The sequence below is a fragment of the Anoplophora glabripennis genome, unplaced genomic scaffold, assembly GCF_000390285.2.
Source record: "Anoplophora glabripennis isolate ALB-LARVAE unplaced genomic scaffold, Agla_2.0 scaffold105, whole genome shotgun sequence".
Taxonomy (NCBI): Eukaryota; Metazoa; Arthropoda; class Insecta; order Coleoptera; family Cerambycidae; genus Anoplophora; species Anoplophora glabripennis.
Genome location: NW_019416276.1, coordinates 107,068 through 127,736, shown reverse-complemented (window position 1 = coordinate 127,736; position 20,669 = coordinate 107,068). Strand labels below are relative to the sequence as shown.

General features: G+C 35.0%; 5 protein-coding genes across 8 annotated transcripts; 4 read left to right on the top strand and 1 right to left on the bottom strand.

Moving 5' to 3' along the window:
* Positions 1-663: 663 nt before the first annotated feature.
* Positions 664-1,132, top strand: LOC111693173 (SOSS complex subunit C homolog B). The gene is made up of 2 exons (XM_023457368.1): positions 664-788; positions 845-1,132. The coding sequence occupies exons 1-2, from the start codon at positions 758-760 to the stop codon at positions 1,108-1,110; spliced, it is 297 nt and encodes a 98-aa protein (XP_023313136.1). The 5' UTR covers positions 664-757; the 3' UTR covers positions 1,111-1,132.
* Positions 1,102-1,992, top strand: LOC108903205 (methyltransferase-like protein 5). Its single transcript, XM_023457367.1, has 4 exons — positions 1,102-1,249; positions 1,344-1,558; positions 1,643-1,783; positions 1,837-1,992. The coding sequence occupies exons 1-4, from the start codon at positions 1,115-1,117 to the stop codon at positions 1,979-1,981; spliced, it is 636 nt and encodes a 211-aa protein (XP_023313135.1). The 5' UTR covers positions 1,102-1,114; the 3' UTR covers positions 1,982-1,992.
* Positions 1,993-2,032: 40 nt separating this feature from the next.
* On the top strand, positions 2,033-4,956 carry LOC108903204 (transcription initiation factor TFIID subunit 3). Its single transcript, XM_018705303.1, has one exon. The coding sequence runs from the start codon at positions 2,057-2,059 to the stop codon at positions 4,700-4,702; it is 2,646 nt and encodes an 881-aa protein (XP_018560819.1). The 5' UTR covers positions 2,033-2,056; the 3' UTR covers positions 4,703-4,956.
* Positions 4,957-7,590: 2,634 nt separating this feature from the next.
* On the bottom strand, positions 7,591-13,392 carry LOC108903200 (alpha-aminoadipic semialdehyde dehydrogenase). 4 transcript variants are annotated; one of them, XM_018705297.1, is made up of 9 exons: positions 13,301-13,392; positions 12,784-12,925; positions 12,510-12,726; positions 12,242-12,459; positions 11,972-12,187; positions 11,722-11,901; positions 11,489-11,671; positions 8,090-8,296; positions 7,591-8,020 (listed from the first exon to the last, which is right to left on the bottom strand). In XM_018705297.1, the coding sequence occupies exons 2-9, from the start codon at positions 12,901-12,903 to the stop codon at positions 7,808-7,810; spliced, it is 1,554 nt and encodes a 517-aa protein (XP_018560813.1). In that variant the 5' UTR covers positions 12,904-12,925; positions 13,301-13,392; the 3' UTR covers positions 7,591-7,807. The 4 variants fall into 4 exon arrangements, with proteins under 4 accessions (XP_018560813.1, XP_023313134.1, XP_018560814.1 ...); XM_023457366.1 differs by lacking the exon at positions 13,301-13,392 and adding an exon at positions 10,509-10,639 and having other exon boundaries at positions 11,620-11,671; positions 12,784-13,056; XM_018705298.2 differs by lacking the exon at positions 13,301-13,392 and adding an exon at positions 12,974-13,041.
* A 1,479-nt stretch (positions 13,393-14,871) lies between these two features.
* On the top strand, positions 14,872-15,813 carry LOC108903201 (trafficking protein particle complex subunit 5). Its single transcript, XM_018705300.1, has 4 exons — positions 14,872-15,099; positions 15,177-15,303; positions 15,358-15,540; positions 15,634-15,813. The coding sequence occupies exons 1-4, from the start codon at positions 14,945-14,947 to the stop codon at positions 15,730-15,732; spliced, it is 564 nt and encodes a 187-aa protein (XP_018560816.1). The 5' UTR covers positions 14,872-14,944; the 3' UTR covers positions 15,733-15,813.
* The last annotated feature ends 4,856 nt before the right edge of the window (positions 15,814-20,669 follow it).

Here is a 20,669-nt window from a genome sequence, read left to right as displayed (position 1 = left end):
TCCTATGTTAATGCTAACAACGCAAACCACAGGGGGGCTTTCGTTTTGGCAAAAATAGTACCTATTAGCAACTAATATCAGTTCAGAGTAACTCTAAATTGCTATTAGTAACTAATAGCTACCATTTTTGCCAAATCGAAAGGCCCTCATAATAACCCAATTGCATGTTATTCTGTGCTAAAACCTAGTGATGGGAGATTTCGAGTGAAAAATCGAGTGGTACTCGATTATTGAGATCACTCGAGATATCTCGAGATGTTTACTCCCACCACTCGAGTGATTATTACCCTACGATTGCACCCCAAAATGTTAGTGCATACTGCAAATAGTCACTGATTGCGTAACCTTTTTTTTTTAGAATAAAACGAAAAAGTGGTTAGGTTTTGAAGTGCGTGAGCTTTTTTTTTTTTAGCTACGCTTATAATTAATATATGACTAATACAAACATATTTGTGCGCCGCTGGGATGAAAACGACCAATATCTCGTATCTCGAGTGATCACTCGATTATTAGAAGTACTCGATTACCGATAACTCGATTATTAAAATTGGTCGATTATGCCCATCACTACTAAAACCCATAAACTAATACGCTCCAGCACCAGCAGTTACCTTTATTTAGTTTTCTTTTTTGTTCTCATGTTGGTGCATTGTAGTGGTTTGTTCTAATTTCTGGTTTCTGGCATTTTCCTAACCTAACATTGTTGGATTCATTGCGTTGTTTATGTCGGAAAGAATTCGTTATATTTTATTTTTTGATGGCTTTTCCGCAACCCAACGCTCAAAGAGGTAATAATTTTTAATATTTTCTATATATTAAAGAATGAAATAATTCTATTTATCAGAATTAGCAAATCGTAAAATACTGGAAGAATTACAACTCAAGAAACAGTTACTGCTTAAACAAGGCGTTGCCTCGACTTTAAACTCATCTGCTTTGCCAGTTCTGGGTTCCACAACAGTTCAGAGTGCTGACGGTCATTCTATGAACTCTGTTCAAAGAGCCGCTCTCCAGACCGCTCACACCCAATCAACTGGTTTCTTCATCTCGCAGGATTCTTCCTTTGGTAATTTAATATTACCTGTATTACCTCGCTTTGACACAAAGTGAAGTAATGTTCCCCTGTCTCAAATTAAAACATTTAGAAGAGCGTCTCCAGTGTATTTCCGAATTTGAAAAGCCTAAACTGTTGTTAGAACAGTACGTTACACCATCCCATTTAGGATCCCATATGTTGTACACGATTCAGGTAGTAAATATTTGAATATACAATATTGATATATATTTTATTTATTTGTGGATTATTTTTATATAAATTAGTTAAACGTTTTTCTTTGTTTCAGTCGCAATACGGTGATATAACTGGTAAAGTAGTTGCTGATCTTGGAAGTGGTTGTGGTGCTCTCTCTATAGGTGCTGCAGTTTTACACGCAGCATTAGTTGAAGGTTTTGAGATAGACTCTGATGCTCTTGATATATTTTCGGAAAATGTCGATGATCATGAACTTACTAATGTAGATGCAGTGCAGTGTGATGTTTTAAAGGATATACCTAATCGGTATGCTATTTTGCAATGTTTACCTAAAAATGAGTGTTGCAAATGTAATTGCGTTTGACGGTGTTATGGTTTTTCTTGTTTTAGATTTGTTAAAGTATTTGACACAGTTTTGATGAACCCTCCGTTTGGAACCAAACACAATGCCGGGACCGATATGAAGTTCTTGGAAGCAGCGATTAAGTTGTCAAATAATGCGGTGTATTCTCTTCATAAAACTGCTACAAGGTGAATGCACATTTAAATATTTGAAACAGTCATTTTATAATTTTTCTTTAAAGGCAACACGTTTTAAAACACGCTGAATCCTTGGGGGCCAAAGGAGAAGTTTTAGCAGAATTGCGATACGACTTACCTTCCTCATACAAATTTCACAAGAAGGATTCAGTAGATATACAAGTAGATTTTTATAGGTTCTTAGTATAGGACGTATTACCAATAAACGTTTCATTAATTTTATTATAAACATTTTTTCGTTTAGTGTATATTAAAGTGACCAAAATGAGTGCGCAGTACGCCCGTGACAACTGCAAAATAGCCGTCGCTAAGATATTACAGACAATAGGTTGGCATTCTATAAACTCGACGCCTCTGGAAGTTTTAACGGACATTTTAGCACGTTACGTTCACCAAATAAGTAAAACTACCAACAACTATGCCAGTGAATTTGGGCAAACCGAACCCAACTTGGACCATTTGGGTTTGGCTTTTCACGAAATGGGCATCAATCTGCAGGAACTGGAGGAGTATGTTACTTACGTTAACTTTGCACCAGGTCCAGCGCCAGTACCCAAATTTCCTATACCGAAGGAAAATAACTTGAATTTCTTGAAGCCGGGTAGCAAAGAAGTTGTTACTAGGCCCGTGTACATTCACGAACATTTACCCCCAATGTATCCCCTGTTGGAAGGAACTGACAACGAAACGGAAACCGTAGCGGTGAAACAGGAGGTTGCGGAGGAAGAAACTACCGATGGAGCACAGCAGTTTAAGAAACCGGCAGACGTATCATCTCCAGAATTCAAAAGGCCCAAACGAGAAGAAGAGGGTAGCAGGCCTACTCGAGAAATAAGTAGTGTGATGATGACTACTTCGGGATTTCTCTCGCCAGCTCGAGAAGGAAAACTTCCCGAAGCTCGAACGCCTGCTCCCCCACCGATTCCTGAACCCGCACCGCCCGTAACGACAAGTCCGCTCGAATCCGGCAGAAAGAAAGTCGACAAGAAGAAGGAGAGACTGGGGAAAGAGTTGTTCAAGCCTATCTCCGAAGAGAAAGTTCTCAAAAAGACTCCCACGATGAAAGACGTTGTGAAGATGAAGCAGATGAAAGCTGCCGCTGCGGCTGCTGCGAATATGGCTGCTGCAAATTCAACACCAAATGTCATCCCTGCCAACGTCAGTACATCGAACGAGGTTAAGATTTTGCCGATTCCTCAACATAAGCCGCCACAAAAACAAAACTTCAATAAGGACCTTGCCGCAGCTAAAGCGAAAACGGAGAAGTTTAATACGACAATCACTCCAATTCCGATGAAGCCGAGATCCCCACACCCGCCCCCGACACCTTTGAGCCAAGTCGATAAGCTTTTCTCGGAACCCGACAAGAAAAAAGTGAATATATTCAAGAAAATATCAAACGTTAAGGAAAAGCATGAGAGCAAGGCGAAAAAGGACGTCCGTGCTAATTTATTAATGAACGAAGCCTCACCAGTAGATATCGTGAACAAAATTACCCACCTTTCCAGTGACATTACCATCGAACCCATCATGAATCCATTTCCGGTTAGTAGGAGCCCGGACAAACTCGACAGTTACTTCGACCACAACTCTCCTATTGGAACTCCGTCTACACCGAAAACACCCGAAATCATCGCTCCAAGCCCGCCGCTTCCAAAAGAGAAACGGAAGCGTAAAGACGGAGGTCAGAAACGGAAAAGGGTTAAAAAGAACGTCAACTTGTTGGAGCCCGACATCATTGACATCACAATGGAGCGACCTAAGACACCCGAAGCACATATTGTACCCCATATGAGACATCAACCCCCACCCAATTTGCTGCCTCCTTCTATACCTTACCCGCTTTTGAGATACAGCGGCCCAGGATTGATACCAAACAATTTAAATGAATCTTTACCGTTGTTTCCGTTCCCGTACTTATCAAACATACCGGACTTTGGAATAAATCCTTACTTCCCGTCTATGCCACCGAACATGCCCTCTCAAGCCAAAGCTCCGCCAACGCCAAAAGTAAAAGAACACGTAGAAAAACCCGTTGAAATAATACCACAACCGGCACCCGCTCCCCAGCCTATTTCCGCGGAGGAACCCTCGCCAAGTATTTCCACGCCCTCGGAAGTGAAGGATAAGAAAACGAAAGACCACAAAAAGGAAAAGAAAGAGAAAATAAAGAAGAAAAACAAAAAAGACAAGGTGAAAGAGAAATCCGAGAAGAAAAAGTTAAAAGAACTAAAAAAAGACAGCAAAGAGAAGATTAAGAAGGAGAAGAAAGAAAAGAAAGTAAAAGAGAAAGAGATTCGGGAAGGCGAAAGCCCTATACCAAAAATACTACTAAAAGTAAACTCCCCGTCGCCGAGGCCTGAGACACCAGAAAGTACAAGAAAGCTCAACATTAAACCCATCATTAAAAAAGACCAAGAACCGTCCCCGGAAGAGAAAAAGCGAGACGCTTCTCCTGTGGGCCTGGCGAAGATATCGGCTTTGGTTACGGGACCACCGAAGCCCAAAACATCTAACCTGTCCCCGGTAACTCCAGTTGCCGCAGAAAGGCCTGTTACGGAGGAAACACCGCCCGTACCCGTTCCCAGGACTCCCGGCAGGCCCCGATTGCATCCCGTAAAACCAAAACCACCTCCAAAGCCAAAGAAAATAGAGCAAACCTTCAAGAAAATGGACGAGCATGGTAATGAGGTGTGGATATGTCCGGCTTGTAGCCAGCAGGATGACGGCAGACCCATGATTGGTTGTGACGGGTGCGATGCTTGGTACCATTGGGTGTGTGTGGGAATTCAAGTACCGCCCGACGAAAACGAGAATTGGTACTGCAAGCCGTGTTTGTGTAGGAAGAACGAAGACCTCCAAAGTGACAAGAAGAGGAAGAGGAAAAAGCGGGATAAAAAAGAACACTGAACGTTTTTGAATAAGGTGAGGATTTCTTGGTTGTTTCTTTAGTCTTATTCGTTTTTTGTTTAGTTTTTTGTAAGAAAGAAACCCTTTTGGCAATTTCTTAAGTGAAACGTGTATGAGAATGAATTTTACCACCAAGAAGGAAGTTCAATTGTTTAAATAGTTTGTGTAAATACATGTTTATTAGGGTGGCCCAAAAAAAAAAGAATATTTTTTTTTTCGTGTCTTGTGAAAATATGTCAGTTTATCATGTTTTAAGAGCCCCCTCAAAAAATCGGCTAAAAAATTTTTTTGGAGGTCACTCAAGATTTTTAAAAATTCCCAAAATAGTCAAAAATTTAATTTTTTTCTTTTAATTTTTTTTCTCATTTTATCATTTTCTAGGTTAAAAAAATCTCGATTCTGAAAATTTCAAATCGATATTTTAATTTCTAAAGGTCACTCATAATTATTTTAACTTTAAAAGTAGTGTACTTAAAATGTTTTTGAGCGACCTCTAAAAATAAATAAAAATTTTCGAGGCAATATTTACTACCGCACTGTGAGTATCAAATATTAATAATTTTTAAATTTTTTCAAATTTAAATGTCTCCTGATTTATTTCTATTCTTTTGTTCAAGTTCAATAAAAAAAAAAGTTATTAGTACGTTGATATTTATTTTTAGAGGTCGCTCGAAAACATAGGTACACTACTTTGAAAGTTAAAATAATTATGAGTGACCTTTGGAAATTAAAATATCGATTTGAAATTTTCAGAATCCAGAATTTCTTAGAAAATGATAAAATAATGAGAAAAAACATTTTTTTTAAATGAATTTTTGGCAATTTTAGAAATTTTTAAAAATCTTGAGCGACCTCTAAAAAATTTTGTGCTGATTTTTTGAGGGGTTTATGATAAACTAACACATTTACACGAAAAAAAAATATTCGTTTTTTTTGGGCCACCCTAATGTTTGTAAAGTAGAATTGTATTATATAAAATCATGGTAATGATATGGATCATCTAAAGTTAGAATCAAATTTTCTCTTTCCGTCTGCATTATGGGATACGAACGATGGAACAATTAACTTTATTTTTGCAATATTAACACGTCTTTGTACATACACTGATTTTATTAAACAATATTAATTTCTTTAATTTACATCTACAATGTTTACCGACACTTTTATATTTAATACTTTTACTATTAATTATTTATAAGCAAAGTTTTCATTCATGGATCTTTAATATTATATTAGAATAGATATATTTACAAATAAATATGGGTTTAAACTTATTGTTTTTCATTTGTTTTACACACAAAAATTGTACAGGTGCTTTCATTTGAACCGGTTACTGCAAATACTTCATTTTTGAGGTACAGGGTGATAATTTTTGTTGTCGCTTTCATTTGTTTTATAATTTTCTAGTTCATTGAGGCCAATTATTCTTTGTTTAGTTCACCATATGAATGTACATTTTTACAATTCTATTAAAAGCTAATCGACATAAAAAACGTGCCCATGTTTATGCCACTTTTTGACAAATACGATCCTTCAGTTGAAAAAATAAAAAAGGACTTCTCAACAGAAGAGTCGAATCAGAAAATTTGTAGGAATTGAAGGCTTTATTAAGCCAAAAAAGAATCACCCCGTGGATTATTGAAATGGTAAGTCATTTTTCCATCGCACAGTGGTCAAAAATCCTTAAAACCCGATCGAAACCTAAAAATTTCACTTTTTTTAACGCTAAAATTTACGCGGTAGGTACCTCTAATACTGAATTAATTTTTCAGAAAATATTGGGTCAATTTAAGCTTCCATATAGAAGTTATAAACGTTTAAATCTGTTAAAAATAACGCGAATTATTGTATTGTTTTATTTCTTGAAAAGAAAAAAACGCAATGTTTGACAGCTTGTACAACATTCAGGCCTTTATATATTTATTTAACTATACAGGGCTTAAAAGTACGGTCTTTTGTCGTTATCTTCATACACTTGAGGTAATTTTTGAATTAAGCCTTAATGGTTTTTAACTGATTATAGCCAGTAGGTAATTTTGGGCCAATTCTCTAATTTAGGTCGTTATCAGTCTCTTCCGTATATATCTCAAATTAACGCCAGGACTTTATCTGCAGATATTTGCAGATAAAGCCGTAAATGACCTATTTATATGAGGCATACAAATGAATTTACTTCAGTTATTCACCCGTTTTTGTGTCAGACAGTATTTTTAGTCTGCTTCAGTGACTTTTCCGTTCTGTTTTTGTTTGTTCTGTGTTGTTATTTGTTATTTGCAATGTTTTTCTATGTTTATTATTATCTTTTATAACAATGGCTGATGTACCAATAGCACGCCTGAAATTACATCAAATGATGGAATTTTCACGCAATTCAGTCGAAGTGTTAAAAAACCGTGTGCTTGAGTTTCTAAAAGAGCATTTCCTCACAAATTTTGATTCATTCAACCTCCTAAAAGGGGTTGAAATCTAGAATATAGTTTAATATTATTACCTCCAGTGGATTCTAGGGTATAAAACATCCTGGAATATAAAATTTACTCTAAGAGCTATAGGTTTAGATCGAGAATTTATAGTTTTTGACCACTGTGCATCGGTCCTTAAAAAAATGTTGGATATTAAAACATTATTTTCAAAAACATGTAAAATACATAACATTGAATGGGAGTCCAGAGCCTTCATAAATGATTACAAGCCAAGTGACTAGTAATTTTATTAAGAAATGTTTATTATTATCTTATTTAACATTGGCTGTTTGAATTTTGCTTACCTTACATCCTGTTGTCGTATCGAGTCAGTTGGATTGATATTCATCTAAACTAGATCAATGTCAGAAGTCATTCACGGTGAGATTCACAAACTAAACACAGTGCTTTAAGAAAATTGTAACATTTTTTATTATAAACTTTTTATTTATTAAGTATGTACATTTTGACCCCTACTTAAAACTTACTCTCTGTAAACAATTTTCATGCCAATTTAAGGAAAGAACTAACTTAAAATACACCACTTCAAAACTGGGAATGTGATAAATTTGAATAGTTACTTATTTAGAATTTTTTTATCAAAATATATGGAACCGGAAAACTTCACACAAGTTTTAAAATGTTATTCAAATTTAATCCCTTGTGCCAAGGGAAGATCCTTCGAGTGATTGATCGTTATCGTGGACCTTCTCATGTACTGCTTCCATGCGTCGCTGCCGGATTCCCTACCTCCACCTGTAGCTTTTTCACCACCAAAAGCTCCTCCTATTTCCGCTCCGGAAGTGGGTATATTTACGTTCACTATTCCGCAATCCGAACCCTTAGGTCCTATCCACTGGTATCATAAAATAAAAAGGAAAGACGCAATATTGCAAATTAAATAAAAAAAAAACTTAAGTATCACCTCAAATATGTTTCCGATGTTTTGCGTAAATATGCTCGACGATAATCCCTGCGGTACCTCGTTATTACATGATATAGCTTCGGGTACACTTTCAGCCTTTAACACGTACACAATAGGTGCAAAGCATTCATTGTGCACCAGAGGATTGTTATGTTTCAGACCGGTTACTATTGTCGGTTCGACGAAATAGCCTGGTCTTTCTAGTACCTACATAAAAAAATTATAAAACTCCTTTAGAGTGTTAATATACAGGGTGGCCAACTGAAAACGAAACAGAGCCATTTTCAGGAACTGCGTCAAGATTGTAGAAAAACGCTCAGACCCGTCGATTTTAGATTAAAGGGGGACATTCTTTGCTGGTATTTTTTACTCCGCCACTTTCACCACCAAGCAAGGGTAAGCGTCACTCCAAAATATGGCATTGGGGGTTGAGTAGTATTTCGTTTGAAAGCTCTTACAATTCTCTTTACAACAGACTTTAAATTTTATAATTCCGCCCAATTAAGAATTTTGATTTTAAAGTTGAAACTTATGTACAAATAATTAGTAACGGTAAAAATGTCAGTCATTCGAGTTAAGCACGCCAATGGTATAAATTTAGTATTTCTTGCGTTACATTGGTTTTTGGGGATTTGTTATCACTTTCGTAAAAAAAACACATTTGTAAAAAACAGAAATGAATGCTATACACACACAATGAAAGTAAAATTAGTAGATTCCAAATTATTTTCTAGTATTATTTGGAAGCGATGGTTGGTAGTTTATTTAATTGTGTTTTTGAAAATTAAACTATGGTTTATTCCATTGCAGAAAGGGTAGGTATCCTTTCGCTTTAGTTTATGAACAATAAATGTGCAAATAGAATAGCTCAGCTATTTAATGAACAACATCAAGATTGACATGTCAGGAGGAAGTATGTTCTACAGTTAGTAAAAAAAATTCAAGAGACAGGGAACGTAGCCAATAAAAAATGAGAAATTGAAAAACCTATAGTTAATGAAACTAGTGAAGTTGCAGTTTTGCGACAAGTTCATCTGGATCCTACATTAAGTACGAGGCAGCTGGCATCTATGTCTGGGATCAATCGAACTAGCACACAAACCATTTTGAAGAAGAATAAATTCCATACATACAAAATACATTTAGTCCAGGAGCTTCATGAGGATGATTATGACCGCCGTTTGCAATTTTGCGAAATAATGAGTGAGCGAGCAGAGAACGATCCACAAGTTCCATTTTAACATCTGTTTTTTGATGAATGTAGTTTTTTCTTGAACGGGACGGTAAATCGTCACAATTGCCGCTATTGGTCCGATTCAAACCCAAGAGTTTTTCACGAGGTGCATACGAAGCAACCGGAAAAATTAAATGTATGGGCTGGAATTTTCGGTGACCGGCTAGTGGGTCCCTTTTTTCTACCTGGTAATTTGACTGGCCAAATGTATTTGCAATTACTGGAAGACGCTATTGACCCTGCCTTGACTGATATTATTGAAAATGTTCCAGAGTATGATGAAGATCATTTGATTTTTCAACAGGACGGTGCTCCTCCGCATTATGCGTTAATTGTCCGTCAGTATTTTAACCAACGTTTTCTATGGAATTGGATTGGGAGAAGAGGCAGCATTGAGTGGCCTCCACGATCACCGGATTTATCGCCCCTTGACTTCTTTTTGTGGGGATACCTAAAAAGTAACATCTATAAAACACAGCCAGCGTCGCTGGAAGATTTGCGCCAAGGAATCGTCGACGAATGCCGTGAAATCACTCCAGAAATGCTTCGGAATATGCACGAACGTTTCGAACAAAATCTTTATTCTTGTATGAAAGCGGGCGGTCGTCAGTTTGAACATTTAATTAACTAAGTAGTAAGTAAGCAACTAAACATAATTTAAATTTTAAAATGTAAGTTTTTTTCAAAGTATTGGGTGGAATTATAAAATTTAAAGTCTGTTGTAAAGAGAATTGTAAGAGCTTTCAAACGAAATACTACTCAACCCCCAATGCCATATTTTGGAGTGACGCTTACCCTTGCTTGGGGGTGAATGTGGCGGAGTCAAAAATACCAGCAAAGAATGTCCCCCTTTAATCTAAAATCGACGGGTCTGAGCATTTTTCTAAAATCTTGACGCAGTTCCTGAAAATGGCTCTGTTTCGTTTTCATTGATTTCGCTTTAAATATTGAAATTCCAGAAACGGACTCTTCATTGAAAAATAAGTGTACTCTGTCAACTTTCTCAAGAGGTATAATTTTTGAGATTCTTAATGTTAAAATTTTGTAATAAAAGTTATAGATAGTTTGTAGATTCCCGAGATTTTTGCTTTTTTCAAAATTTTAACACCCAGTGTCTCGGAAAGTAAGTCTTCTAAGGCAAAAGATTATGTAGCGAACTATCAACCTATTTTTCAATATTTTTACCTTTCCACCAAATTCAATTTTTCCACCTTGCTTTTGTATTTCCGCCACGGTTTCCTTATACTTCTCTAAAGATTGTTTACTGTGTAAAGGTCCAATGAGTGTATTGTCATCCAAAGCATCCCCTATCCTATTTACAACTTGCTTATAAGCTTGCGNCTACGGAATTGGATTGGGAGAAGAGGCAGCATTGAGTGGCCTCCACGATCACCGGATTTATCGCCCCTTGACTTCTTTTTGTGGGGATACCTAAAAAGTAACATCTATAAAACACAGCCAGCGTCGCTGGAAGATTTGCGCCAAGGAATCGTCGACGAATGCCGTGAAATCACTCCAGAAATGCTTCGGAATATGCACGAACGTTTCGAACAAAATCTTTATTCTTGTATGAAAGCGGGCGGTCGTCAGTTTGAACATTTAATTAACTAAGTAGTAAGTAAGCAACTAAACATAATTTAAATTTTAAAATGTAAGTTTTTTTCAAAGTATTGGGTGGAATTATAAAATTTAAAGTCTGTTGTAAAGAGAATTGTAAGAGCTTTCGAAAGAAATATTACTCAAGCCCCAATGCCATTTAAATATTTTGGGGTGATGCTTACCTTTGCTTGGGGGTAAATGTGGCGGAGTCAAAAATACCAGCAAAGAATGTCCTCCTTTAATCTAAAATCGACGGGTCTGAGCGTTTTTCTAAAATCTTGACGCAGTTCCTGAAAATGGCTCTGTTTCGTTTTCATTTGGCCACCCTGTATAGGGTGACTTCGCTTTAAATACTGAAATTCCTGAAACGGACTATTCAATGAAAAATAAGTGTACTCTGTCAACTTTCTCAAGAAGCAAAGTTTTTGAGATACATTATGTTAAAATTTTGTTATAAAAGTTATAGATAGTTTTGCTTTTTTCAAAATTTTAATGCCCTGTATCTCAAAAAGTAAATCTTCTAAGGCAAAAGTTTATATAGCGAACCTATCTTTCAATATTTTTACCTTTCCGCCAAATTCAATTTTTCCACCTTGCTTTTGTATTTCCGCCACGGTTTCCTTATACTTCTCTAAAGATTGTTTACTGTGTAAAGGTCCAATGAGTGTACTGTCATCCAAAGCGTCCCCTATCCTATTTACAACTTGCTTATAAGCTTGCGTTAGACGTCCAAGCACTTCATTGTATACCTAGAGTACACTTTAATTGAAATAACTACAAATTAACTTTTGCTACTCACATTTTCGTGAAAGATCAATCTTCGTGTTGAGGTGCATCTTTGACCTGCCGTGCCGACGCAAGCGAATAACGTTGCTTGTACTACCATGTTTAAGTCGGCGTCGTCTGCAACGATTATAGCATTGTTGCCGCCGAGTTCTAGTAAGTGTTTGCCGAATCGTTTTTGTACATCGACACCCACCTAAGATATGAATAAATTAATACAGAAATTATTTGTTTGGCAGAATTTTCTTATTAAAATAAATAAACACCTGTTGCCCAACGTGGGTGCTTCCGGTGAATGACAATAATTTGATTCTCTTGTCCGCTGCCATCGCTTTACCTATGTCAGCGCCTCCACAACATAGAGCTGCTACAGCCCCAGGAAGCCCATTGTTTTGTAGCACATTAGCAACAATTTTCGTTGTTGCTACTGACACTAACGGTGTCGTCTCGGCACCTTTCCACAAGATTGTATCGCCGCAAACCTAAGATTGATAAAATTGTGGGGTAAATTACTGTATCGTTATTATTTTACTTACCATTGCTACTGCACTGTTCCATCCGTAAACAGCAATGGGGAAGTTAAATGCAGATATTACCCCTATGAGTCCCAGGGGGTTCCATTTTTCTAGTAAAACGTGTCCAGGTCGTTCTGAAGGATATATAGCACCTGCTAATGTTCTGGAAAGACCCACGGCGTAGTCGCATATGTCGACGTATTCTTGAACTTCCCCAATACCCTCCGGTAAAATTTTACCTGTAATATATCCTTTAAAAGCTTGCCGTCCTAAGTACTATTCACATTACCCATTTCAATCGAGACCAATTTTCCTAAAGGAATAAGTTTACTGCGAAGGGCGTCTCCAATTTGACGCACAATTTCTCCTCGTTTGGGTGCAGGGAGGTCAGCCCACACATTCCAAGCCGATGTTGAAGATTGGACGCATGATTCGTAATCGGATACATCTCCCTGTTTCACTTCTGCGATGACTTTGCCGTTACTTGGGCATATCGATTGAACTACCTAACAGATTTATTATAAGTCTAGAGTATTATATTGAAGATAAAGAACTGTTTTTACCTTTCCAGAACCTTTCCATGTACCATCGAAGACTCCTAAGTTGGTTTCCTGCAGCCCTAATTCTTTTAAAAATGAATATTTAGAGTCATTTATGAGATATTCTGGTTTAGATGCAGCCATTGTTCTTAAGGCAATGTAATTTCTACAAAAAGAAAATAATTTAAGTGTTACACTATTCGCTGCTACTTGCATCTCTGTATTAGACGTTTATTTCTTTTGTTACAGATTATGTTATCGTTTCTTCAGTTCTGTATGCTGACATTATTTACTTTTGTTTTGTAACAATCTGTTTATTGCATTATATATGCAGTAAACAGTTTATTAACTGTGGGGTTATCAATAGAGTCAAACATATCACATATTGATATAAGTTCCACAAACATTAACATATATTTGACTAGAAAACCATTATTTTAATTTTTAGAGAATAAAATGATGATTATTAGAAATATAACGAATCCAAAAATTAATATTGTTTTGCTTGTAACGTTGATAAGACTTATTCTTATTCAATTACCTCAATTATATATAATTTTTGCTGATCGATCTACATAATTTTTCACAACTTTGGTAAAGACAATATTTGTACTAATTAGAACAAGATTTTTTATATTACTCTATTTTCTTAAATTCAAGATAAGTTGTATTTTAATTACTACTAGATTCACACCAAGATTATAATCAAATATTGATAACATTTGCTCTCAAATCAATAAAAATAAACTTTTGAGGATTTATAAATTAATAATAGTATAATATTAATGGCCTCATTGTGCAAATGGTAAGTTCATATACATTTTTTTTAAATTTGTTATTTTTTTCTATGAACGCCCTGTGTATATGTTTTTATATATTTATATATATTTATAGTACTACCACAGTGTATAGTGTAATACAAATCAGCACAATTGCTTCTGAATTATCTATGAATATATTTAATTGTTTGTAGGGAAGTAGTTTTCAATTTTATTTGATATGAAGTAATCAGTATACCTATATTGCTTGAAAATGTTCAAAAAGGCAATTTCCCGCGGAAATTTAAAAAATTCGATAGCACTCATAAATCCACAGAACAGAAAAGAGAATTAGCTACTTTTCAAGATGTCTGTTCTTACCTTAGAGTGTGTACTATATGGAGGAAACACCGCGTATTACAAAATGAAGATGTTGTAAAGAGCGACAGTTTGTGTACTCGCTCTCTCTTTGATCGTTGTGAAAGGAATTTCGTTAGCTATTCACGTGCCTATGAGAAAGAGAAAGAGAAAGATGGTACCCAAACTATCTCTTTCTCTGTCACTCGTCTACACTGTCACTTGCTTCCTCTATGACGTATATGCTCTACTGTTCTTATTGTTTTCTGTATTGCGGCGGCAATGTCGTTCTATTTTCCTCATTTTTTGAGCTTAAATCTTTAAATTCAGAAGATATTTTACATAACATACTACGTGCTACAACGGTTAAAAAATATCGTTTACAGGATTTTATATTTATCTCATAATTACCTATTCATTACGGGTCTTGATATTTCAGCTCCGATTTATTAATTTGTGGTCTTCCAGCATGCCATTGCCAAAAGTGTGGCTGAATGTGCGAGAGAGATAGATAGTAGCTCAGTACATGGTGTCTCACTCTAGCACGCAGACGATTGGTTGGATCTTTCATTTTTAACCAATCGCGTGCGTACTAGAGTGAAACAGCATCTACTAAGATAGTATGTCTCCCTCGCACACTCAGCCACACTTTTCGCAATGGCATGCTACCTCCAGTATCCAGTAGTAAATAGCTTTGTTCGCAGAGCTATTCGAACCAGTTTGGAGTCAGTCAGAAGCAATCGTCTAGCTACTTCTTTTATGCTATGCTTGTGGGAAGTAGCAGAGAAAGTAGCTGGACGACTGCTTCTGACTGATCCCGAACTAGTTTGAACGGCTGTGCAAACAAAGCTTATGTTCGAAGTCTGTGGTTGTGAAACAGATATTGTTAGGACGAGAATAGACCTATATCTTTCAGTGTCAGATGTATTTTTATCTTTATTTATATCGTTTGAACTCCTATTCTTCTTCTGACCTTCGCTTATGGCAAAAACAGCAATAATTGTAATTTAAAAAAAAGAGATAAACATAACCTCGTTTTAATTCATAGTAATAGAAAATTATCGTAAAATATGAGCTTGACGAGTAGGAATCGTCTTAGTATTCTAGATAAACCTTTGAGCAGAGGCAAAGGCGAAGTTTCTTTGAGTTGCTTTGCTCTGTTGTTCTCAGAAGTGGTGCAATATTGCCAGAACAAGTCCCAAACTGTCCCAGAATTGCAGAACAGGTAGATAAAGAAAATTACAATAATTTTATTACATATTTGACTCTAAAGTTGACAGCTAACAGGAGATATTGTTTTAGACTGCACGAATTAGGCCGAAAGGTAGGCATTAAACTCATTGATCTCTACTTCGTACGTGAAAAGAATGGAAAAAGAGAGATCAAATTACTCAACATATTGCTTTTTGTTAAGTCTACCCTATGGAAGGTAAGTTATCATTTATGAAATTAGTGGTAAATGTATAGTTTACCATTTGTACAGGCATTGTTCGGTAGAGAAGCAGATAAGTTGGAACATTCCAATGACGACGAAAATACATATTATTTAATGGAGAAGGATCCTCTTGTGAATCGATTTATCTCTGTACCTCGTGATAAAAGTAGTCTTAATTGTGCTGTTTTTATAGCTGGAATAGTTGAAGCCGTTCTAACAGGCACTGGATTTGTAAGTATATATTTATTTTTATTCTAAGTAGCTACAGAACATAGAGTTAAAAGGAGATAAAATAATGTGATGGTAAAAATATTTTTTTTGCAGACTGCAAAAGTAACTGCTCATTGGCATAAAGGTACTACGTATATGGTAAAATTTGATGAAGCTGTTGTGGCAAGAGACAAACAGTTGGAGGAAAGATAGGTGGATGTAAAATATTTAGAAAATATAATTATTTTATGTTATGTGATAATGTTACTTTTTTTATTATACATTATAAATTAATTTAGTTGTTATTCATATTTTTATATTTTTAATCTCAAATTGTTGCTTCTAGATTCAAAAAAGCAAATTACCAAATAAAATGTGAATCTTTTTTTGGTTCTAATATTAATAACACGACTTGTATATTTCACAAACTATTTAAAGAATACTTAGTATGTAAATATGTGTTTATTTATTATTTTTCACTGAAATACAATGAAGTACTTAGGAATGATTAAGTAATTGTCTGATAGTAATTAACAACATTTAAACATGTGTCATTACTTGCTACTTTTGCTAATTATATAATTTGCTAAGTACTCTTATGTAATGATGTATTTATGAAGTTATTCTGTTGCTGCACATTATTAATTGAACTTAAAACGTCTGTCTGTATTAGTCAGTACTAATTATAAAACTGAATTAATCAGATACTTCCTATATTTGTAACGTGTTTCTAAATTACTAAATAGCATATGGTTAGTTAGAAAATAGGCTCAAATCAAATTTAACACATTCACTGAAATTTACACCTGCTACATTTCGATGTACAGGTTGTTGCGAAAATAAGTTCAAAAATTTAGTTCAACAACAATAAAATGACTTTCCTATGGACCATATTGTCTTTTGATTTCTAGCTACATTAAAGATGATTTTATACAATCTAATTTTGGCTGTTTCTTTCCTGAAAAGCTATGTATTAAATTGAAATTTGGTGCAGAACGAACAGCCACCTGTTAGAGGGCACCAGCTGCTATATCATTTAGTTACATTTTGTGACAACTGCTTTGAGGTTAGGTTTTTTACAGAGTATGTGTTGTATTACTTGTATTGCAATGAAAAATTTCATTTCACACAAAAAGGCACACAGTTAATATAACTTCTAATCTACAGAGTGGACGAGCATGGGTAGCTACTTCAGATAAAAATAAATCGATTTCGATGAATTTACAATGGTACAATTTTGTTCCCTTAATATGACTGCTAATCCTCAAAGAAATGATATCGCAATTTTGATTGAACTTTTTAAGGAAGCAAAATTATACCAAGGTAACTTTCTTATATCTAAACTAAATCTGTTTAATTTCATCCAAGGAAATTACCCTTGAAGTCTCGCCCATTCATTTCTGGCGACCTGCATTAAGAAATAGGTACTAGTTGACTTTGGGAGTGTCAATTGCGTTTAGCTTAAAAACGGCGCGCTTTCTGCGATTTCAACAGCTATTTTGTGTACAATGAAATTTTACGTAAAAAGTCATAAATTGTAAAAAACATAACCTCATAAAATTTATGTCGTAAAATGTTACTGCACTGGGATCGTAGCTAGCGACATCTAGCGTATGGTTAAAAACTAACTACGCCGATGTATTTAGCACCCTCAACAACTTAGTGTTTGTTCATTTTTATCACCCTTTAAAATTAGAACTTATGAAATCGTTTAAGAAATGGGCGTTTTCAATTTATTCAATTATGCGTGGTTCGTACAGAAATAAAGCTCACAAAATTCTGAATTGTTTATTTATTTTTATAAAAATTCAACATAACTTAATTAAACATTGTACAGTGTACGTTTAACTTCTATAAACATTCAGTATGTTTATATATTTCAAAAATTTCATTCATCACTTTAAAATCAATATTTGTCCCTAAGTTAATACTAAAAATATGTACCTATTTCAGAGTAGGTGATTCATTCTGGCAAATACGTAATAAAAAATATGATCTGCTCAACATAGTAGTGTAAGAGGATACAACTGACAAGTAGGGTCTCTAAGGTATACCTTTGTTAAAAAAAATGATGTCGTTTATTTGCTAAATTATAAGACATCCTGCTCATCTGTAGGTACTTATCTTTTATTTTATGATTTTATCCATATTGTAGTACGATTCAACTATTTCTAGCATTCTTAAGGTAAGTATAATATTTGTCGGAATTCGGACCCCTCTACAAAAATATTGTGAACGTCTATGGTGCAAGGATGTTGTAATTGTGAAATACATTGGAAATACCTTTAAGTTTTAATAAAACAAATACTCTTAAGAGGAGAACAAACATACGACGTGAGACATAGTTAAATTAAGAACTTTGTTAAATTAATTAATCATATTTAAATTTACAGAATTACCCGTTTGTATTAGTTTTTCCCCTAGTTGTGGCTTGCAGCAATTGTGGCATATATAATTTAATTCCATGTAAATATTTTATTATTTTTAGAATGTTTCTATTTCAGAATTTCCTCGTAATTATTTTTATTATTTTAAAATGAACTCATTAGCCGTGTTTCTTTTACTTGAAATCTCAGCTGTTGTGAATGCTGCGATTGGTTTAAAAATCACCATTTCTTGTAATAAGACGTAGTACCTAATGAAAATTTTGTAGCGTTAATTTGTAAAATAGAAGGAAATATTTATGTGGCCATTTAAACATTTTTGAAATGCAGTCCAGTCCCTTTTTTCGTTCATAACTTTGATAAAGGAGGGAATATGAAAAAGTTATATTTCCTATAAAATTTTTCTCTAAAACTTTATGTTCTTAAGAGATAGTTTTATTTTTTAATTCGGTTTTCAAATACTTTCACTCTCTAGTCAGAGATAAACTACGAGTATATGAAATGTAAATATTTAAAAAATTTTATATGTAGTTGCCTTCTAGATATATGTATTAGCTGAATCAAGTACGGTGATCTAGTTGGCATGGTCTACTGCACTTTACAATCGATTTTGGGGAAATCACTTCAGCGATTTGTTTTCTTAAAAATATGGCTATGTAGGCTCAATCCCCATCAGAATAATTTTTATTTCAGTTTAAAAATCTAATAGGCCTTAAAAATGCCTGAAGTTGAGAAATTAGCCAATTACCTTGATTGGAAAATGTCAAATTTTCTGAAAAAGATGACTTCCTATATTTTCTTCAGAAAATAATTATTAAAAACCGTATACAGGGTGGTCCGAATTTTATGCAGGAAACTTCGAGGACAAATAGATCTCTTTAAAATAATAAGAGTTTGCCTTATAAACATATGTCTGGAACGGCCTCGTTTTAGAGACACAGGGTGTTGAAGTTGTAAAAAAAATTGATTTTTTATTTGTATATCCGGAATCTCTAACCGATCTCAATAAAATTTGGTACAGATAATGTATGATAGTAAACCTTCTATTCCCTAAAATATGAGCCCTAAAGGTTCAATCAGTGGTGTACAACTGGACAGGGGTCACACCCTTTTTATAAAAAAACGCACGCCATTGTATTTTTTACAAGTTATTGTAACGGATCAATATTCTAATGCACTAACTACGTAAACAAGGTAACTTGAATTTTTCCCCTAAGATTCACCATTTTCAAGTTATTCATACCAATACAATCCCCTTGTGGTAGACACTTCAAACCATAATATTACAAGCATATTTATGTTTATGCTTAAAAGTAAGTGCAATTTGTAAGCACATCAACAAAATTCTTTCCCGTCACCTGTGAGGTAGTGTTCCTGGTGTGTTTTAATTTCCCCTGGTGGCCTAACCTGTAAAAATACATTTAACCAAGCAACAACAACTAAACAAGAAACAAAATTAATGTTACGTATTTACAGCAATTGTTCAAAATGCGAACCATCCACATCCATACATTTCTGACATCTTCTATTAATGGAACTAATTGAAGCTAATAACATGTGGTGATTTTCTTTTAATTCATTACATTTGCGTTTTATTCGCTACAATAGTTGTAGTCTAGTATCTATTGGAGTAAACTTTACTTTTCATATAGGTAACCCCAAACATAGAAATTCAGGGGGTTTAGATCTGGCGATCTAGCTGGCCGAGACACAGGACCCTCTCCAACATTGTGGTCGACATTGGCATTTGGTCTTCTGCCTATCCATCGCCCCATATAATTTTCATTAACCCTTTCTTGTATTATTCTCCTCAAGCAGCACTATCCATTTGTATCCAATATTTTGTCGTATATTTAATGGAACATCCTCTAATAATTCAAATAGATAGCTTTCTAGAAAGTTTAGAAATATGCAAATTGTGAAAATTCACTACCCCTTCCAAGGTGATGGATGTTAGCCACCGTTGTTCTGTTGCAATGTCGCCTTTGAAAGCGGATACGCCGACTGTCGTTGCACCTTGTATAAAACGCGAACGGCCGAATAGGTACTTCACTGTTTCATTAGTTTATGACTATGGGTTTCCGAGAAGGTGTTCATAAGGTGCGGTGTAAGTGTATAATCTTATAAATTTTTTTGACGTCTCATTTCGATGGGAAATTGCTACAACTATTCTGTTGAAAACTATAGTGAAAAAATGCATAGTTTTCGAGTAAAACTCAAAATTCTGAAAATACCACCTTTTTACTTCGTTCTCAAAAACGCACCCCTTTAAAAGGTAGCACTCCGCGGTTTTATCATTTTTTAGGGTTAATATCAAACAATAAAATTTATGTTACGTTGTAGTTCCTACCTAAAGTACATAGTCAATAACCTATTACTTCAGTGTTCAGTGACGGTACAGTGTAATTTTGCGTTTTCATTCTCAAGTTTTTATATGATTTCGGCACGATAGCTTTAACTGGTGCGCCTCTGTTATGTCTGTTTTATTTTGATTTTAATGTTTTAGCTGCGTGCAAAAATCTACGCAATTATTATGGCATTACATCAGAAAAACAACTGTCAGCAATCCATCAGTATGTCACCTACGCCGTACGCCATATACTACAAAGCAGTCAACAATTCTTTCATTTAACAGTTGCTTCCGTCATGCACAGCTAAATAAAAAAGTGTATAACTAGCCACTCCCAATCATTATCTTGCGACTTGTCAGTTTTTTAATGTGCAATAAAGTTATTCGCGTCCTGATAAGCAATATCTGCGTCAGTA

Excerpts from the sequence above, each read along its gene's own strand:
- LOC111693173 (XM_023457368.1), top strand. The coding sequence starts at position 758 with ATGGCTTTTCCGCAACCCAACGCTCAAAGAG. Across the intron at positions 789-844 it reads GCAACCCAACGCTCAAAGAG|AATTAGCAAATCGTAAAATA; the intron begins GTAATAATTTTT and ends TCTATTTATCAG.
- LOC108903205 (XM_023457367.1), top strand. The coding sequence starts at position 1,115 with ATGTTCCCCTGTCTCAAATTAAAACATTTAGAAGAGCGTCTCCAGTGT. Across the intron at positions 1,250-1,343 it reads ATATGTTGTACACGATTCAG|TCGCAATACGGTGATATAAC; the intron begins GTAGTAAATATT and ends TCTTTGTTTCAG. Across the intron at positions 1,559-1,642 it reads TTAAAGGATATACCTAATCG|ATTTGTTAAAGTATTTGACA; the intron begins GTATGCTATTTT and ends TTCTTGTTTTAG.
- LOC108903204 (XM_018705303.1), top strand. The coding sequence starts at position 2,057 with ATGAGTGCGCAGTACGCCCGTGACAACTGCAAAATAGCCGTCGCTAAG.
- LOC108903200 (XM_023457366.1), bottom strand. The coding sequence starts at position 12,975 with ATGCAAGTAGCAGCGAATAGTGTAACACTTAAATTATTTTCTTTTTGT. Across the intron at positions 12,188-12,241 it reads GGAACAGTGCAGTAGCAATG|GTTTGCGGCGATACAATCTT; the intron begins GTAAGTAAAATA and ends TATCAATCTTAG. Across the intron at positions 11,672-11,721 it reads GATTGATCTTTCACGAAAAT|GTATACAATGAAGTGCTTGG; the intron begins GTGAGTAGCAAA and ends AGTGTACTCTAG.
- LOC108903201 (XM_018705300.1), top strand. The coding sequence starts at position 14,945 with ATGAGCTTGACGAGTAGGAATCGTCTTAGTATTCTAGATAAACCTTTG. Across the intron at positions 15,304-15,357 it reads TTAAGTCTACCCTATGGAAG|GCATTGTTCGGTAGAGAAGC; the intron begins GTAAGTTATCAT and ends CCATTTGTACAG. Across the intron at positions 15,541-15,633 it reads TTCTAACAGGCACTGGATTT|ACTGCAAAAGTAACTGCTCA; the intron begins GTAAGTATATAT and ends TTTTTTTTGCAG.